Source organism: Odontesthes bonariensis, chromosome 15 (assembly GCF_027942865.1).
Source record: "Odontesthes bonariensis isolate fOdoBon6 chromosome 15, fOdoBon6.hap1, whole genome shotgun sequence".
Taxonomy (NCBI): Eukaryota; Metazoa; Chordata; class Actinopteri; order Atheriniformes; family Atherinopsidae; genus Odontesthes; species Odontesthes bonariensis.
This window is the reverse complement of record NC_134520.1, coordinates 29,194,791-29,213,692: the sequence shown is the minus strand read 5'-3', so window position 1 is coordinate 29,213,692 and position 18,902 is coordinate 29,194,791. Positions and strand designations below refer to the sequence as shown.

Sequence of the window (18,902 nt, the reverse complement as noted above, 5' to 3'; positions counted from 1 at the left end):
TGTTTGGTGAAGTTAAACTCAAAAGGCTGGAAGAGATGTAGCCCTTGGCATGTGTTGAACTGCAGCCAGTCTGAGCCTCGCTGACCTCTTTACATCTTCTTCTCTCTTTCGTGCATCCATCCACCCATTCATTCATTAATTCAGCCATCCATTCATCTCTCCAACCTTCTATTCAGACCTCCATTCATCTTCTTCGCTCTCTGACCCACTTCACTTACAAATGTCTGTGTTGGTGAGAGTGTGTGTATCTGAGAGACACACTGGAAGGCAGTAAATGATGAGAAACGCTGAGACTGGATGATGGAGGAGAGAAGAGCAGATTATACCTCATTGTTACAAGCTGGCATGACACTGAAGATGGTTACGCCTCTGTCCAGGAAACAGGCGTGAAAAATAAACCAAGCTTCAACAAACTGGAATAATAATAATGCATCGAAAACATATATTTGTTTCTAAATAAACTTCCACTTTTATGTGAATATTAAAGAGGTAATACAGTTTGTCCTGCAGCCAGTCTTTAGATTTTGAGCACTATCAGTTCAATAAAATGTCTTTTTCCAGACAAGAGTAAATAAATACTGTTTAAAAATAGTGTTTATAAGTAAAGGTACATGGATTTCTGCACCCCATACATCCACTTACACAGCACTGACATTCGCCAGATGTTGTAGTGTTTTCCCTTGAAACTATTTTCAAAGTGATTTCATCTTTTGTTTTATGATTTAGTTTTGGAGAAAGTGGATGCAGATCTTTTACTTTAGTCAAATATAAAATACCACAAAATAAAATTACTGCACTGAAAATGTTAGTAAAGTAAAAGTATTTATGTAAAACGCTTTAACCTTTTTTAAAAAACAAAAGGTTAAATAACTCAGTTCATAGAGCTGTTCACTGTTTTTGTCATACCAACATGTATTATATCATGTATCATATATCCTGACACTTGATACAAAAGCTGGATAGAAGCTGGTTTGAGTGAAAGCTGAAAATAATAAGAAGTAACAAGCTATTCCCAGGGCATCAGATACAATTCTTTTGTCAAAGACCCCTGTGTCTCAAGAGGTACACAGGACATCGTTTGATGTCAGTTCCCAACACATCGGCTGCAGCCATATTAACCGTTAATAGCAAACACTGCAGACACCATCCCAGCGACCTTGTCTTCATAAGGTGGCTGTACGAGGTGTTGAGAAAAGTCACAGGATTTTTGAGACCATATTGAGAAAATAATTATTTAGTTTCAAATCTTCATTCATTTGCTGTTTACTTGTTTGATTTTAGGTTAAAGGATTACAATTTATTTGTCAGATTTAGGCAAAGCAATTTCCTGGCTTGGTTTAGGCACTGTATTTGGTTATGATTTGGAGAAGATTGTCACCTGCTTTGAAATAAACCACTCCTGAATGTTGATCTAGCAAGTCAAGTGAGAATTACACTGTTTCACTTTGTTTACTTGGCACAAAGTAATCTGTCATCAGATGGTACCCTTTGAATTGATTGAGGTTACCCAAGATGTCCTGACAAACCTGCAGTGTATGTGCTGTCAGAGACGAGGCTGGAAACGCTGTCACAATTCCTCAGCACTCAAAAGAGATATCTTAAAAAAGCTTGTTACAAATGTCAAATGAATTTTAAATGACACAACTTTCTCAAAGGCCGCATCAAAAAGGAGGAAGCACACGGTTTAAAGGCTTACAAAATACGTATTTAATTTATTTAAGTAATCCAAACAACTAAACTGAATATGCAACAAAAGAATAGATGTAAAGAGTGGCAATCAGATGTCAGTAAGTGGAAAATGTGCTGCCAGTGTGTTGTATGGTGCAAAACTTAAGAACCAAAAGGTAATGCCAAAAGAACCCAAAATACGCTGCTGTCCTCAAGGAGCAAGAAGGGCAAAAGACTAGAGACAGAGCTCTAATCACCACCTCACAGAACACTGGCCAGGTGTACCGAGTTGCACTAATCAGAGCCCAACGCTCCAGTCAGCTCAGGATCTGAGGAGAGAGCAAGAGAGAGAGAGAGATACACACCCACACAAGGCCCTGAAAGACATCTAAAGGGCCGTAAACAATGCTTAAACAATTAAGCAAATTAACAGGAAAAGCAACAAATCTTCACGTCTTGAATCAGAGAGCAATAAGTATCAACAAAAGCTGCTAATTCTTTTAGTTTTCTTTTTTTCCCCATCATTTACCTGTCACACTCTGGTAGTTAAAATTGTAATGGCTGATTGCCTCCAGAAGAGGGAGGCATCATAACACCATCTAAAGAAAGCAGACAGACAGTCTGCTCCTCTGAAGGCCTGCCACACCCAATGTTTTTATGTATTTTGTGCATCTTTGATGTGTTAGAATCAGGGGAATGCTGTTAAAAGTTGGAGAAAGTATTGTCTTGGGGGGATGAAGTTGAAAGTAGAGAATATAAAACATGAAACTTGGTGTAGTTTCTCCAGACCTATCCAAACCACAGAATAGCACCTTTATCCAAACCAAAGCACCTTTATCCAATGCAACAAGAGGTACAGGTGTATGCCTCAGGTGGTAGTATAATGTGTCATTGTGTTTATGTATTGTGTGTGTGTGTTTGGGAATGTAGGGTAAAGATCTGTTTAAATTAGTCCAGGAATGCAACTCTGTTTACAGCTGAGAACTTGGCTCTTATAATTACACATCTATCTCAGATCTGATCACCAAAGCTGATGTCATTTTCACCGCATTTGTTTGAAGAAGAATGAATCAAGAATGAGTCTCTATGTGTGTTACCATTGGCAGCCCTGCAGTAACCGAGGGCAGCGGCAGAGCAGCATTGTCATGATGGTGCTGGTGATTTATGTCTGTCCCTCTCTAGATCTTATTAAATGTCACTCACAGTCACACCTCGCTGTGTCGTTTGCAGTACAGTCTCTGCAGTAGTATCATGTGGTGTCAAACACACACAGCAACCTGACTGTAGTCTGCTCAATAGCTCATTCACAGCGCTGACAGCTTCACCAGGGCAGCAGACGCTGAACAAAAGAAAAAGCTTCAGATATACAGATACTGTTCAAAATTCCTCTACAGTTGAAAAAGATTCTTCATTTACCAGATGGCAATTACCGATAACTGAGCTTTAATCATTTTCTTTTACTTCATAAAGTATTCCACTGAAATTTTTAATTTATCAGTTGATTTGTTTTGCAGTACAGAGCAGATGCTTGTTGCTGCTGATAGCACTTTAATTTAAGAATGCGTCCCCTTTCGAATTCTAAATAGGAGCGAACAATCCACTCAGAACTTTGTCCCCTTTTCAGCTTTTTACTGCTCAAGGCCCTCAAGTTCGGTAAAAATGTATCACTTCATAAGGTATCTCTTAAAGATTTCTTTAAAAAAAAACTCACACATGTTTTTTTAAATCAAGCTTAAGCAGGAAAATAGATAATTTCAGAGTTACTGATCAGACAGATAATTTGATGTGTGGTCGACTTGATCCATTTTGAGATGCACAACAGTTATTTCCACATTTACACTTTACATACTTCCACTGATATTGAGAAGGTCATGAAATATGAACCCCCTGGTATCTTTCTCTAAAAGAACAGAAGACTTGTTACAAGGTGTAAAAACAGCTTTGCTTCAGGCATATCCACAATTTATAGGAAAAGTGTTGTTGAAGTTGTTTTCCTCTCAGTACCTGATTACAAGGATGTAATTTATAGAGATTCTGCTGCCTCCGCCTTCAGGCTCTTAGATTCCATTTACCCTGAAGCCCTGAGATTCATTAGAGGAGATAATTACAATACCCAACACAGCATTTTTCATGATTAGGTCCCTTGTTTTTTCTTTAGGAGACACAACAACCCATGGGTTGTTGCTACACATAACTGTTGGAAAATTACCATTTGTGTCTATATTTTTGCACGGTGGAATGATTGACTGTTTTATTGTTTGTGCACTTGCACTTAAAGATGCAAAAACTGTATGCTCATCTATAGCTTAGAAGACATACATGATAACCTCATAGGCTGATCTCGCCTGTCACTCGTGGCAACACTGTAATTAATAAAGACAGGCACATTCCAAGTTTTAATGAACATAAAAGAGATAATTTAAAAGACATGAAATATGCCACAATATTTTTGAGGTGTTGACAATAACATATGCTCTGGATGTGTGGTGTTAAAACTGATCCCTTAAATCTTAGCTGGAGTCTGAGGAATCTTGGGATTTTCCCCCTGGGAAAAGTATGTGGTTTATAATTGCTCTTTTATTCAATCTTCTTTTCATCCTCACACATCTCCCTCCAACTTTCCTGCCCTGCTCTTCCTCTTTCCTTTCATATTTTCTTCCTTCTGCTGCCTTTGGTTTTCAAGTCCTTCCAGGGGGTCTATGCCTTTTATGACACGTGTTAATACTTTTACATGTAGCTCAGTGTCCTGCTATTATGTAGAATTGCTCTGTTCCGGGCATGTTGGTGCATGTGCTGTAACATAATTTCCTGTATGCTCAGCCCCTCTGTTATCCCAGTGATGAAGTTAAATGCAGAATTCCAAATATTGAATATACTGATATAAGCAGGGATTCACCTTTTGATCTTTCGCTTTTCCCAGCTGACAATCAAAATGTGAACAGTTTCCATAGTGACTTTGTTTGACATGAATCTTCAGTTCATGTTGCAAACCAGAAAGAGATTCATGAGATAAGATATGTCTCATAAAGCAAAATTTGTTGCTGCACCAGCCAAACTACGCAGATTCAAATGACTGATTCACAAAGCTCTACCAGTTAATATCAGAGGATTTGTGAAAACATATAATCTTCTTCAGCTTAAACCGAGGAAAGAGCAGACAGTGAGTTCACCACACTGAGATTCAGTCACAGTATTTCCATTAGCTGAGTATGTAACCTATTGGACTCTGTTTAACCACACAAACAGATATTTAACGAAACCTGAAATAAGATGAGAAATATGTGCAAAGTATGGTCACAATGTCAAGCAAGGGCAGTTCAAGGAGAAATAAATATCAAACCAGGTCCCCTAATTTATATATTTTAGTCATTTGATGAGCTCCTACTGTGCATTTTTCTCCATAGATCTAGCCAGCTTTGGCATCAAAAACAAAAAATAAAGTTTTAATACATTGCATTATGAAACATAACCATGCTAACTCCAGGCTACTGCATATGTTGAAAATGTCAGCAGTATGATGCCTAATTGATATTATTAAATCTTTCTATTGCTTCTATCTTTTAGTTGCTAGTGTGCTCCATTATTTCCCCACTGCACCCCTACAGTCAAATTTTCCCAAGAGAATCTGGAATCTTATCCTTTCCTAGTTAAAAATGCAGGCACCTGATCTGTTGATGTTGATGTTGAATGAAACTGGCTGCCAATTAAACTTGCCGAAAGCTGTTTTGGACAAAACACATCTTATACAGACAGTTTATCAACTTTTAAGGCTAGATATCATAATTTGCTGCCAGGCGTAATGAGGCCACACACAATCAGACATAGGATAATGCTAAGGTCATTAGCACTCTGTTTGGAAAAAGATCTTTAAAAAGACAAGACCTAATGTCAAGAGAGATTTGTGAATTAATACATTATCTGGGTAAAAGTAAGATCTGAGAAACATAAATAAAGAGTGAGTTATGTGCTGTGTGAGGTTTTTGGCACTCTCATCCCAGACCAGCAGGGTCACCATGGCTCCAGGATAGGGTCTTCACCACCACACCATCTTTTGGCAAGCCATTTTAGATTGATCCATCATGTCTGTATTCTTCAGTTCCCACAATCCTTTCCCCTTGTTGTCATTGCCAGAGTGTGTTTGTGTATTTGAGGGTGTGGACCGTGGCGGTTACTGAGCTGCTGATTGTATTAACTAGCAAAGCTGGTTTGGAACATGGGAAAATGTGACTCACAAACTTCTTCTCTTTTGCTTCTCACTCACTCTATATTCCTTTTGATCCACCCACCCCAACACTCCACACAAACCAAATGATGTGATACTTGCTTTTAGCCAGATGAAGAGAGAAGCATCACGATATGAGATAATCAAAGATCCCTGCTTTGCTCAGTGATGCATTTTCTACTTTTGGGCTGCTCCACCCAATTAATCATTTAAAAAACATCCTTAGGCATGGGTAATCACAGAAAATGCAGTAATTATTTGTATCACTAAACTGAAGTGTTCCATTTTAAGAAACATGTAACATTACATAAGTATAGTAAAAGCCTTTTTTTCAAAGAAAGGATTTCTGCCTCTTGGAATATTAATTTAGAGTTGAGGATTTATTTTACATCCTTGTTGAAAACAGTAGTTGCATTAATGCTAACAGTCATTCTGTTTTTGATAGTATACAGTACAGTGCAAATGTCCGGACCCACCCCTCATTTCTTTACGTTTTGCCTCCAAAAAGCCAGACTTTTTTGTATTATTTTGAAGTGGTGTTGAGCTATAGTTCTCCAGGTTTTCTTAAAGTCGTTCAAAGTTTTTCTTTGAACATTATCTGCTTTTTAAATCATTTTCAAAACATTTTCTTTTTTATCTACTGTACATTAACAGTTTATGGAAGTGATGTCTTTAAAAAACAGAAAATAATCCAGCAAGGACCTGAAACCCAACAGAAAGTCAAAGTTTCGTCAGAACAAGTTGTGTTGACATGTAACCAAGGCAAACAGCAAAATGCCGTTTGATTGGCTCTGTTATGGAAACGCTTACATTGCATTTCTCCTCTGTTGCTTGTAGGGAAGATACTTTATAGGAAACCATTATGTGGCATATTTAAGGGTATAAACCATTGCCACAGTGACACGTTGTCAGTGTGGCAATGGTTTGGGATGATCTCCAGAAATCTGCCCTTGAAAAGTCCCTTGAAGTGATGTGTACATGAAAATGTGTATGTTTAATCATGTGGAATAAATGACCACACACACACAGACATTATAACAAACTGGGACAGGGAGCTCTGCATGTCTATCTCATGCTCTGTCTCTCTGTAGTTATGCAGGTCGTGTTGTTGGCAGCACTTTAAAAGCCCAGAGGGAAAACCCTGAGATGACGGTCCGTAATACAGATCCTGTCCTGAAGGGGGCGAAACAGAAGATGGAGCACCTGACGCAGGTAGATACACATTCTTACTTTGACAGGAGAATGAGAGGGTGAAACAAATGTTTGCACATATGGTTCTCACTATTTTTATATCGTTCCAAATAAAATAATTGTATTCAGACTCTGATGTTAGCATGATTTTCAGCCTTTGTCCCTTCAAATGGTGAAAATTTCCCTGAATCCAAAATTAATTGTTCATGTATTGTACCTGATTCATCCAGTTTACCGTCCCTCCCCATTTAATCAAATTTGAATGTAGGTCCTCATAGTATAAAATGTTTTGTGTTTTTTTTATTTTATTTTGTGTTTTCACTTAATTTTTTCCCTTTAGAAAATACTTTAAGAAACGAGTAATACGATTTGTGAATTAAGTTCTCAGAGCTTTAAAAATTTAGAGCTTTATAATTGAGACAACTAGCCATCCACAGAAAATCTGTTTGATAATTGCAGTGTTTTATTAACAATTTCTTTACATTTTAGGAAGAAATTCTCAATTCAAAATTACCTCCTCGTTGTATCTGCAGTAAAACCTCCAGTTGTTTTTACTAAAGAGGGGTAGCTGAAGCCACGGTTTGTATTGTGTGTATCTGTGGGTGTAATGTCCCCCCGTTTCATGTGGCTCTTAATTATATGCTATCACCTCGAGTATGAGGCACTGCTTAATCCAATAAACTTAAATGTCAGTAATAAGAAATGTTGACAACACGCAATATTAAGATAATGAACTCAACAATTAAAATGGATTTATGCAGCCCTTTAAAAGCTCTGCAAAATATTGTAATATGGTGATATGTTTTGCACAAATGATTCATAAAATCATATGATCCCACAAAACGATAGATGAATGTTATTCATAATTATGATTCATAATTATGATTCATCATTGGCGCTGAAGACCATTTGGCCCAGGAACATTTGCAGTCAATCAGTTTGACAAGATAACAAACACACATAAGGAGAAATGTATGATTAACTGGTCCACAAAGGACAAGGTTAGCAGTTCTTCTTGCTTTTGTTACCATCAACAAAAGCCGTGACAAGAATAAAACCAACATTTTTGTGTTTCTCAGTTTTGTTTGATGCTCATCTAAAAACTTTACGTCCTGCGATGTAAATCGTTTTATCTGGATAGTCTGGCATTCAGTCAATATGGAAAAACACCAGGGAATAAGGATTACTTTTCTCCTCCTTTGACCTGAGCTAATGCTACTTAGACAGGACTAAACAGTGGATTTGTAGGGAACTGTTTCATTGGTGGATTTGGTACAGTAGCAAGACTTTAGAGAGAATACATGCTCTGCCTAAAACAAGATGTTGCATATGCATGGTGGTTTAGATTAGGGTTCGGGTTAAGGTAAGACTTCCAGATGCCACATCCTTACTTCTTGTTAAGGTTGATTTATGGTCACTCATTTGTATCTATTTGCATAAATGATGACAACAAATGCAGTGACTACAGAGACTGTTCTCTAATAAACATTTCACCTCTGGGCAGTGATACTAAGCAAAGTTGGCCTGAAATGGAACATTGCAGTGATATTGATAAGATAATTAAGTTGTGTATCAACAAAGTCAGCATCCTTTTTTGTCATCTTCCCTTCTGCTTTGATTGCGTTGACAGCATGTTTTTCATTTATACATGTTGTGTTCCATTCGCCTCTTTGTGCGATCTGCACTGTCAGGATAACCCAGATAACCAGAAGATATATGTTTTAACATGATTTACAGTACAGGCCCCAGATAAGTTAGAAAAAAAGAAAGTTGTACCTTCCACCTTTTGCTCATATAATAGAGTTATTAAAATAGTGTAAATACAATTACTGTTGTCTAAAGGAAGCATTGATTATATGGTTGAGAATGAGAACTGAATTTTGGAAATAAAATCTGATAACTTCTACTGTTGACAATGATAATGGGAAATCATGGGATGTGAAATACTAAGTTTTGTTTGTTGTTGTTGAAGCTCTTTTTGTGCTGTCTAATTTTGGTATTGGAACTATAAATCAATTTGCATTTATACCAGGAAATACCATGTCAGCATTCCCAATAACATACACAGCACTCCACACATGTCCTATATGATCATTTATGTATGAGAATTCTCAGGCTCATTAATTATGTGTAAATGTCCTGGACCTGTATGATTTAAATAGCATTCTATCTTTTCTGAATATTGAATACAGACCAAAGCACACTGAGGGAAAAAAACAGTGTTGTCGGATTTACTTTTCCTTACTTTTCAGTTTTATCATAGTATGTTGACATGTAGCAACATGAAGATGGACTTTTTTCTATTTCAAAGTTTAATCTGTCAATCTATTGTGGTAAATTGAGAGAATTCAAGAATTCAAACTGATTCTTCGTATATTAGTACATAATGTGAACTGTTGTCCTTTGAGTAAATGTAGCGTAACTTATATTCTTTATTTTTCTCATATATATATGTATTTATAGATATCTATATCTCTCTATATATATATATGATATGATATGATATATACATATGATATATATCTATATTTAGATATATATAGATAGATATATGCCTCAATGCTTTTTCTTTGGGTGAAGCTATTCGTCTGAGGCACACACATTAATGTTTGCCACATTATCATTACTGCTTGTCATGTGTGCCATTTGCATCCTCCCACAACAAGGATGAGTGGAGGATAAAAAATATGAGACAGGACGAAGAAGCGTCTTTGGAATTTTAATTTTTTCAGCTTCCATTGACCCAATTTGTATTACGTGTTGATCAGACCTCTGCAGGAGTGGCTAGTGTTTCACAATGCCTTTTCTGTCTGCTGGGATTTTATTAGTGTAGCCACTAGTTTATGGTCGCAATTAAGGTCTGTACATGGTCAGCGAGTGAAGATGAGCCTAATCAAGCCTGTGGGAGCAGCCCCGCACAGCAAGGGCACCAATAATCCCTCTTCTTGTCTCATCTACTTCAATTTATGAAGCGACAAAAGATGACAGCATGGGCAAAGGTGGCTTCATTAAAATGTTTTCACTTTGCTTACCACATGGGAACTTGGACATTCAGTGACCGCATTCAGTGATCCATATTTGACTGTGAGTCTATTCCCTGAATTGCAAAATAGTTGCTGAGTAAATCCTAAATAACGTGTTCATGGTATTATTTTGGAGGTTTATTTGAGGAGTTTTACATGCTTTACTGTTAAAAAAAAGTGCACATTGTTGCAGCACTACTTGCTATCTTCTGTCTGAAATGCTCTGTTTTAGCTCCGCTTTCTTTAAGGCTCCTTCTAAAAATGCCCATTTTAGTCCGATTGGTGAGCTGTCTGATTAAAAGTGTTGTTGTGTTAAATAGCCACCTGGCAGACATTATGCAAATGCTAGTAAAAGCAAATCAAACCTGAACTACAAATAAGGCCTTTCTGGCAGTTCAGGAGTCGTATCTTCTGCAGACCTCCAACATCTATAAAAAGCTACATGACACAATGATGGAAAGGTATAAAATAACTAATTGCCATATGTAGATGTGGTGGGGTATGATGTTGCAGAAAATGTATTCTCTCACTCCATGAGTATCATAATTTAATTCATCTGTTCCATGCTGAAGCGACCAGTTTGGCTGCATGTGCGTGGTAGTTTATGTCATGCAGAACAAACGTTCACATTTTTCCTCTCTGAATAAAAAATTTTTTCACCTGAAAAGCCTCCCAGAAACAGAGAGATAAGACCAAAGGCCACACTGCTTTGATTCTCCCTAAAACACCGGTCTATCAGCTGCTCAAATATCTCCAAGTTGTTGTTTTGGTCTGAGATTCTGCTGCCTTACACATCCAGAAGTTTTCTTCAGTCATTCTGGATCTTTAAAATAACAGTTTAGAACATTTTTACAATACAGTGGGAAAATAGGTTTGAGCTGTAGTTTATTTTAAATACTTTCTAACGTGAATCTTTTTTAGTTTTTTGGTTTGGTGATGGAAGTGTACTTTTTGGATTCAAACATACTAAAAAGTTACACCTTGTACTTTTGGTTTAACATAACTGATTAGCTTGATTATCTCTCTTAATGGCAGTTAGATAAGTTACACAAGTGAGTTCAAAGTAACACATCCACTAGATATAGAACCACATATTTATTTTGTCTGGTTTACACTGAAACTGAATGAAAATGTAAAAGGATTGGTTTGGCAGCACAACCACTTTAAAAACTTTTAGTCATACATTGTGGTTATTGTAAAACAAATGAGTTCAGAAACACTGGAATTTAAAAACTTTGCTGGTAAGTATAATCTGTAATTTGCTGAACTGTTCATTATTAACCATATTTACCTGGACATATTCGTGCTTTCTTAGCAGTATAAAGTAGAAATAGGATTTGTGCTGGTTTGTGCTGCACACTTTTTTCTGTGCAAAAAACTACAGTTAAACTTATGAAGACTTTTGCAGAACTTCATACTTCCAAATTTCCGTGAAATAGTAAAAAAGAATTATACCAGTAATTATTAGTTCATTACCTTTGTTTACTTAAAAAAATAAATGGGAAATTGTATGAATTGTTGTTCAATAATAGGACTGAGAGGTGTTTATGTCTATATACAAAACAAATAAAGAATAAGAGAAATATTCTCACTCTCACCCACCAACTATAAGTTCTTCGCCTACCATTATTTAGACTGGACAGACTATTCCAGAGTTGTTTCTCTTCAGTAATTTTATTTGTTGGCTCACTGGTTTCAGTGAGCTGTTTCAATGATTAAATTCTGACTTTCCACATGACTAAGAAAACACTCCTGGTGGAAACATTGGTGTAATGTATTTTTGTCCTCCCTCAGCCCTCATTTGCTGTCTCATGACATGGTGGTGGATAACCACACGGTCTAGTCTGTCTCCACGGCCCCTCGATCATGCTGTCATATATTAACCTTGGTTTCTATTGTTTCCATGGCTGCCAAACACCTACTGTACAGTGGACGTCAGATGTCCCTCTGTGTGCATCCCACTTTCATGAGTCCAGCAGGGAAACTTACCTAAAAACATAGATGGAGAATATATACCACTTGCTTTTAAGTACATTGGGCTTTTCGGTTATGTGCATGTAAACATCATACATGGAAGTTGTAGTTATTTACATTACAGTTTTAACTACACAGTTGCTCTTTGATTCCGTCAACCCCAAACATCTGTTATGAAGTATGTATACTGATGCAGATATTAAAGGTAACTTGTGAAAAATAGGCATTATTTCCCTACCCAGTATGTGTGACTCACATTTTTTTAAATCACTGTACAAGGTAACAGCTTATATCATTGTTCAACTGTTAAAGGTGTTAAAGCTATATTTAAATATTTTAGCTGTTAACAAACAACTGAACCACAATAAGGCTGTTACAATCTCACAGTCCTGATGCTGCATGGAAATAAAGTTTTAGAAAATATCTGTAACTGTAAAAACCCCAAACAGCTGACTGAACATTTGGCCTTCTATGTGTCTGATTTGCCACAGGTTTGTTGGTCTTATCTTTGCCTTCAGCTGGAATTTATAAATGATCCACCTTGAATCTTAACACTCTTTCATCATACCATGAACAGGCTTTATATTCTTGAAGCTGTTCATGGGTAAAATCCTAATTACTAATGTTTTAGGGTTCAGTAGTTTCATTCTGGGAACAAAATCTTTGTGAAGCTGTTTCTCTGTGAATGCAATAAAATTCTAGGACCACTGACTGAAACAAATCAATATTTAAAATTTGATTGATCACTATCTATACTATGACCTAACTGAGCGGTAGAAAATGGGTTCATGGTGAGACAGTGTGAGCTCAATTAACCTTTATTCTGCTCTCTGTCCCATGTGTGTTTGATCTTATTTTCAATGTTTTGTCCTCTGTCAAATTTGGTGACAACCTCTTTTAATTTGAGCATTTTCCTTTGAAGGCTGCTATGGGAATCTGTTGCTATTACTGAAGCGTTAACACATAAGCCTATATCCCTGACTTGTGCCACTGTGTGTTTGTTAGTCATTTGTGAACAAAAGCTAATTGCCCTTTGCACTCACTGTAACTCATTCTAAACCCACTGTAGTTAAATGCCCATAAAACATGTTTAGAGTCGGCAGCCATGCGAGCAGCTCTGTGAAGCTTTAAAAGGCACAACATCAGCATACAATTACGGTTGCAGACATGTTGATATTTTGAAAGTAATCCGTACCACACTGACCATCTTAGTTGAAGCTTTTTTTGTATTAAGAAGCATGCAACACTAAAGACAGTTGACTTTACAAAATGTTATTATGTCAAACCTTTTTTTTTTTTAAATTATATTGACACTTGACTTGAAAAATTTTCACAAATCGGTGTTGGCTATTCCTTATTTTCCATTTATTCATCAGTTAACAGGTAAAAAGTCCAGACTTTGCAGGATTTTGCATTTGCATTAATCAATTGACCTTTTGAATAAGCAAAAAACAAAAGAAATGCACCAGAGAAATAGTTGGGACATTAACAAGAGAAGCCACATAAAGCCATTGGTAGATAATAGCAGTATCCTTTCAGTGGAAAAAAATATCAAGTGAAGAAGTGAAGAACAGTTTCCATGAGGGCAACATATCATCCAAGTCGATTACAAAGATAATACTTCACAAGAGCAAAAATAAAGGGTTCTCCATGAGGTGTAAACCATTTTCAAGCTTCAATAACAGAAAGGTCAGCCCACTTCTGGAACATTCTTTGGACTGGTGACATTAAGGTCAACCTATACCAGAATCATGGGAGGAAAAAAGAAAGGGGAGGGCTTGGAATTTCTAATGACCTGAAGCATACATCACCTGCAAATTATGTGGAGGCAGTGTGATGTCATGCATGGCATCCAGTGGCATGGGGTCACTTATGGGGGGTTTATTTCTGATTAGACAGAAGACAGATGAGGCCAGATGACTTCAGAAGTGTATAGGGATCATTATCCATTTAGATTCAGTCAAATGAAGCTAAGTTGATTGGAAGGTGCTGCACAGTTTATATGGACAATGACTCACACACACTGCAATACACTGAAGTTTTTGAAGGCAAAATCCTGGTAACACCATCATTAAAGAGGAAACTTTTTTTTTATGATGTGCATATGCAATATTTATGATCATGATCATTTTTCCAGTTACATTATAGCTCTTGAATACTTGCAAGAAGATTCTACATAACAAAGAACTATAATAATTCCCCCAGTTGAGTTGAGAAGCAACAAATTAAATTAAACCTCATGGAGCCACACATTAAAACTAAGATACACACTTGAAGCCCATATTAATTATTAAATGTAACTTGAAGGCATTTTGGTAAATATTAAAACTAAAAACATGTTTGAAGGTCAACTAAATGATGATGATTAATCTGGAGGGTGCTTAGAATGTAATTCTTATCCAACCAATAGCTTTAACATTCTACTTAGAAGTCAGGGAATCACACATTTCTGCAAGCTCCGTCCTTTGGTTACCACAAATAAATTCAGCAGCTTTAAGGTCTGGCTTGAAATCTAAATGCGAGGTAATTTGTCTTTCTGCCATAGAAGTTTACGTTTAATATGTATGGATACTGGCACTTGTGTCTTTAATTTAGGAACTGTTGGTGGAGCTCGGCTGGGCAAGCAAAACAAGAGGAAGGGGGGAGGAAGAGGACGGTGGGAGCACACAGACAGATGGAGGCAGTGGAGATGATTGTGATGATGAAGATGGCTGTGAAGCATCTGGTGAGGAGAGTGGTGAGTCATGCACACACACACACAAGCACAAAGAGAGGAACAAACATTAGCAAACATACACCCACACGTAGATGCATATATGCACACATGCATGCATGTCTTTTCCTTGTGCAAATAAACAGGTTCTGGTTCCCACGCAACACACACACACACACACACACGCACACTGTATTCACACATACACACACATAATTAATAAAAGAGTAAACACACATGTGATTAATTGATGTTCTGGGGATCTTAAAATGCTGCAGCCTCCACATATCTTGCGCCTTCAGGGAAATGCCCACAGGGAGGGATTGTACTTAGAGATGGATTCAGCTGGACGCGCACACACAAACATTTTTCACATCTCACTTTCTGCTGGTCTCTGCAGTTTATTTCTCTATTTGTTGGGATAGAGGATGAACTAACAAGCAGGTCGCTCCAAAAAACAAAAATGTATTGTAAAAATACATTGTAGTTATTCATTTTTCTCTTGACCTATTTATAGTGCTTGTGATAATACATCATTCATGGGTGTCGTATGGAGATCCAAAGAACCCCTCTGAGCCTCAATGCAATGTCGCAGAGTGAATGTTGCTAACATATATAATTTAAATTGTTGAAGATAAAAGATTGTACCATATTGAGAATAGTGTATTAATGTAACAGTTCTCCTAGAATTTTTCAAACTTTTACTCAATAGTTCGAAGTCATGGCAGCTTCAAAGTTGAAACTACTTTGTTTATATGATTCTTTTACATATAGTAGTGGCCCTCTTTCAAACAAATGTATTCATTCATAATCAGTGCAAACAGATACAATATTTTGTACAATTTCAGTATCATCTCCAACCAGAATCCTGTTGGACAAGCTGTCTTCAAAGGCTGCTCACATAGAGCAGACTTGCCATCATCTATATGTTGTGGAAAGTTTTATTATCTGGTGCTATCTTTAGCTGGAAAAAACACATCTGCTGATTAACTGGTCCATATATGAGAAGACCTCAGTGGTGATGGAACTTTCCATGACACCCAAGTGGTTTGTCTTTGAGGTCTTTGTGATGCTGGGAAATTTTTTTCAGGTCACATCAATGCTGTCATAACAGCATTTGTCGGCGGGTTTCATTAAGATGGAAACTGTGGTTCAGCAGAACAGAAGTTTTATTGTCGGAGGTCAAGTTGTGCTTGCTTCACAGGATTGATTGTCATAATCTAGGGCTCATTCTTCCGCATCATCACCTCATTACCCGTGACCTGAGGCCGTATCATCCTCATTGTCATAACACCCATGTCATATCATCTCTGTTCCTGAAGGCAGAACCTAACAGGGTTGAAGGTTACAGTTGCATTCATTAACGCAGCAATGTCCTTCTTGGTCCCAGACTGAAGCCTGAGTGTAGCTCACTTGTCCTTTTTGATACTGCACTGTGGGTCAGTGATTCCCAATACCAGGTCTACAAATCCAAACAAAGCCAGGGAACAGTTTTAAACAGACCAAGAAGAAAAAGCCTGAATTATATAATAACTTCATAGCTGTTTTGCCAATCTATGCAGTAATTATCTTTATGTGTCTTTGTGTGCTTAATCTTTTTGTTCTTCCTTTCAAACTGCTAATAACAGGATCTTAGTAAGTCATTAGTACAATATGGAGTTTAATTAATTTATTGTAAGGTGTGTGGATTTCTGCTCCACTGGCAGGTCCTTACAGTGGTTTGGGTTAATTAAGAAATCAGCTTTTTTTGTCCTCTTGGCATTTTATGTCTGTGTTCCTTGTACTGTACATCGGGAAAAGCCATTAGCTGAGTTTCTATTCAGGTGGTTTTTGCCTGTTTGGAAGAAGACTTCATGCACATTAGGGGGCATGGAAATACTTTTGTGAATCACATCTGACCCTACAAAGATTAAAATGACACGACTGAAAGTGTCTCTAGTCTGAGTCCGCAAACAGTAAACACATTAAGGACCGGCATCTTTCCAGATACGGTGTAATATCCTTGATATTAACCAGAGATTAAAGAAATCCCTGAACAAGAGCTCTCATTTAACGTCCTCATGAAGATGTCCACCGGACTTTTTATTCCTCCTTGAGGTTTTTTTCCGGCAACTACTTCATCTATTGAATTACAACCATAAAAAACATAGCCTATACTGCCACCATCTGGCAAGACCATGCACCCCCTTTTATTCACTTTAAACCAGTTTATAGAAAAGTTTCACATTTCTTTTTTGGTGGATTGACAACAACTAAGAAAGAGTTTTGTTATTGCATATGCTATTGAAAGTTGTTTATCATAGAAAATGTAGGTATGGGTTTTGGTTTGTCTCTTTAAGTAACCACATCAGGTTAAAGTCCCACTCCAGTAGTTATCATTCCCTTAAAAAATAATAACATGTCCCTCAAAAATGTACATTTAAAAGTTTTTACCATGAACAAACATGCCATGGTCTAAAAAATGGTGTGAATGACCTTTTCTGTCATTCAGTGAATGGAGTGCTATCCAAACATCCTACCTATCCTGATCTCAGCTCGCACAGCTCCTTGTACCAAGGATGCGAGCAAATGAGAGCTGGACAAAGAGAAGAAACACATATAAATAATAAACTAACCACAAAGTCTACACTAGGTTTGAACATCACAGGACTTTATAATTAGTTTTTTGGCAAAACCAGATGTTTTAGGGTCAAATTTGCAAAGCAGCTGCTTGAAAAATGAAGACTGCAGACCTATGTGCTCTCTGGCATTGTTGATGGGACATAATAATTTCCTCACATAAACCAAATCCAATTCTGTTGTAGTTTTCTATTCTTGGGTGAGAAGACAGGTTGAAGAATATGATTTTGTGCTGTCTCAGCCAACATTCTACAAGAAACTTACAGACTGTAGTTCGTCCAGATCCACAGCAGACATAAACTGCCAACACTGACTTAACTCATGCTTCTTGGAACACATAAAAATATCTTTATTCATTTGAGTGGGAGTTTTAGTGGCAAATGTCACAGGTATTGTGAGCCATTCACAACTGCTACAGAGGCAACACGGTCATTTTAAACACCACCTGCTGCTCAATTACTCCCTTTTAGAGTTGGCATTTTGATATAGCAGTGGCAAAATTAAAGATGAGGAAATGGTCCAAAAGAAAAAAATAAATCATTTTATGTGGGAGTCTTACATTCATAAACGTTTTTATGCTAATGTTTTGGTTGTTTGCTTCGTCGTATTGAGCTCCATTGTTCTGAAACCACATCAGTGAGCTACATCACTGTGACTTGTGGAATGATTTATTTTGAGTCCTGCAAACATCCGCCATCTTGATAGAGTAAATATTTTTCACAACTTTAGCAGATTTGGTTTTTGCTTACAATTCATATTGCAGATTTTAGAGTACAAGCCCTCTTTCCCACATCAGGATACATTTTTATGCATCCAGACACTTTTGAGATTGAATTTGTGAATACAACTCTGTGTTTCTTTTATAAGGCATTGCATTATAGCACCTCTTTGAGACACATTTACGCTTAAAGGTCTGTTTTATTTTTCTGTTTCACTCCATTTAACAGCTTTTAAAGTAAGCTTTTTGTATGTACATTTGTCCCCCCTCCAATGACCTAGATGTGTCACATCTGTGAAAATCCACACCTCTTGAAGAGCCTGAAAAAAATTGATTGTCTATTTACAGAAAAAATAGCTGGTTGTGATTTAAGGACACATTAGGTTCAAGTCTTTTGAGTTTTCAATTCTTGAAGAAAAGAATCGCAATAAAGATTGACACAGGAGGATTTTCTGCATTTATCACAGCTCGTCTGCATTTCTATGCATATAAACAAGCTGCATATGCATTGAAGCTGAAAGAGAGATATAGGCCTAGCCAGACCACACAAATCACAGAGATAGGTGGGAATAAGTAATTTATTTTTTATTCATTCATACAATTTATGTGTCCGCTGTATTTTAGATTTGTAGTCTGTGCTTCCTTTTTAAAATTCTAATGACAAACTTGCCTTTCTGAATCCATATCTCGCCAAAGTGGAGCTTATTTTTTCATGCGAGAGAAGAAGAACAGAAACAAAGCTCTGCTTGCATGTGAAAGAGTGTTTGCAGGTGT

General features: G+C 37.1%; 1 protein-coding gene across 1 annotated transcript in view; it reads left to right on the top strand.

Annotated features, from left to right (window-relative positions):
- LOC142400729 (glypican-5-like) overlaps positions 1-18,902 on the top strand; it is a 52,639-nt gene that overhangs the window by 15,109 nt on the left and 18,628 nt on the right. Inside the window, exons 8-9 of the mRNA XM_075485879.1 lie at positions 6,982-7,102; positions 14,674-14,815. Of these exons, the coding sequence (XP_075341994.1) occupies positions 6,982-7,102; positions 14,674-14,815 (263 nt within the window). The remainder of the gene's footprint in view (positions 1-6,981; positions 7,103-14,673; positions 14,816-18,902) is intronic.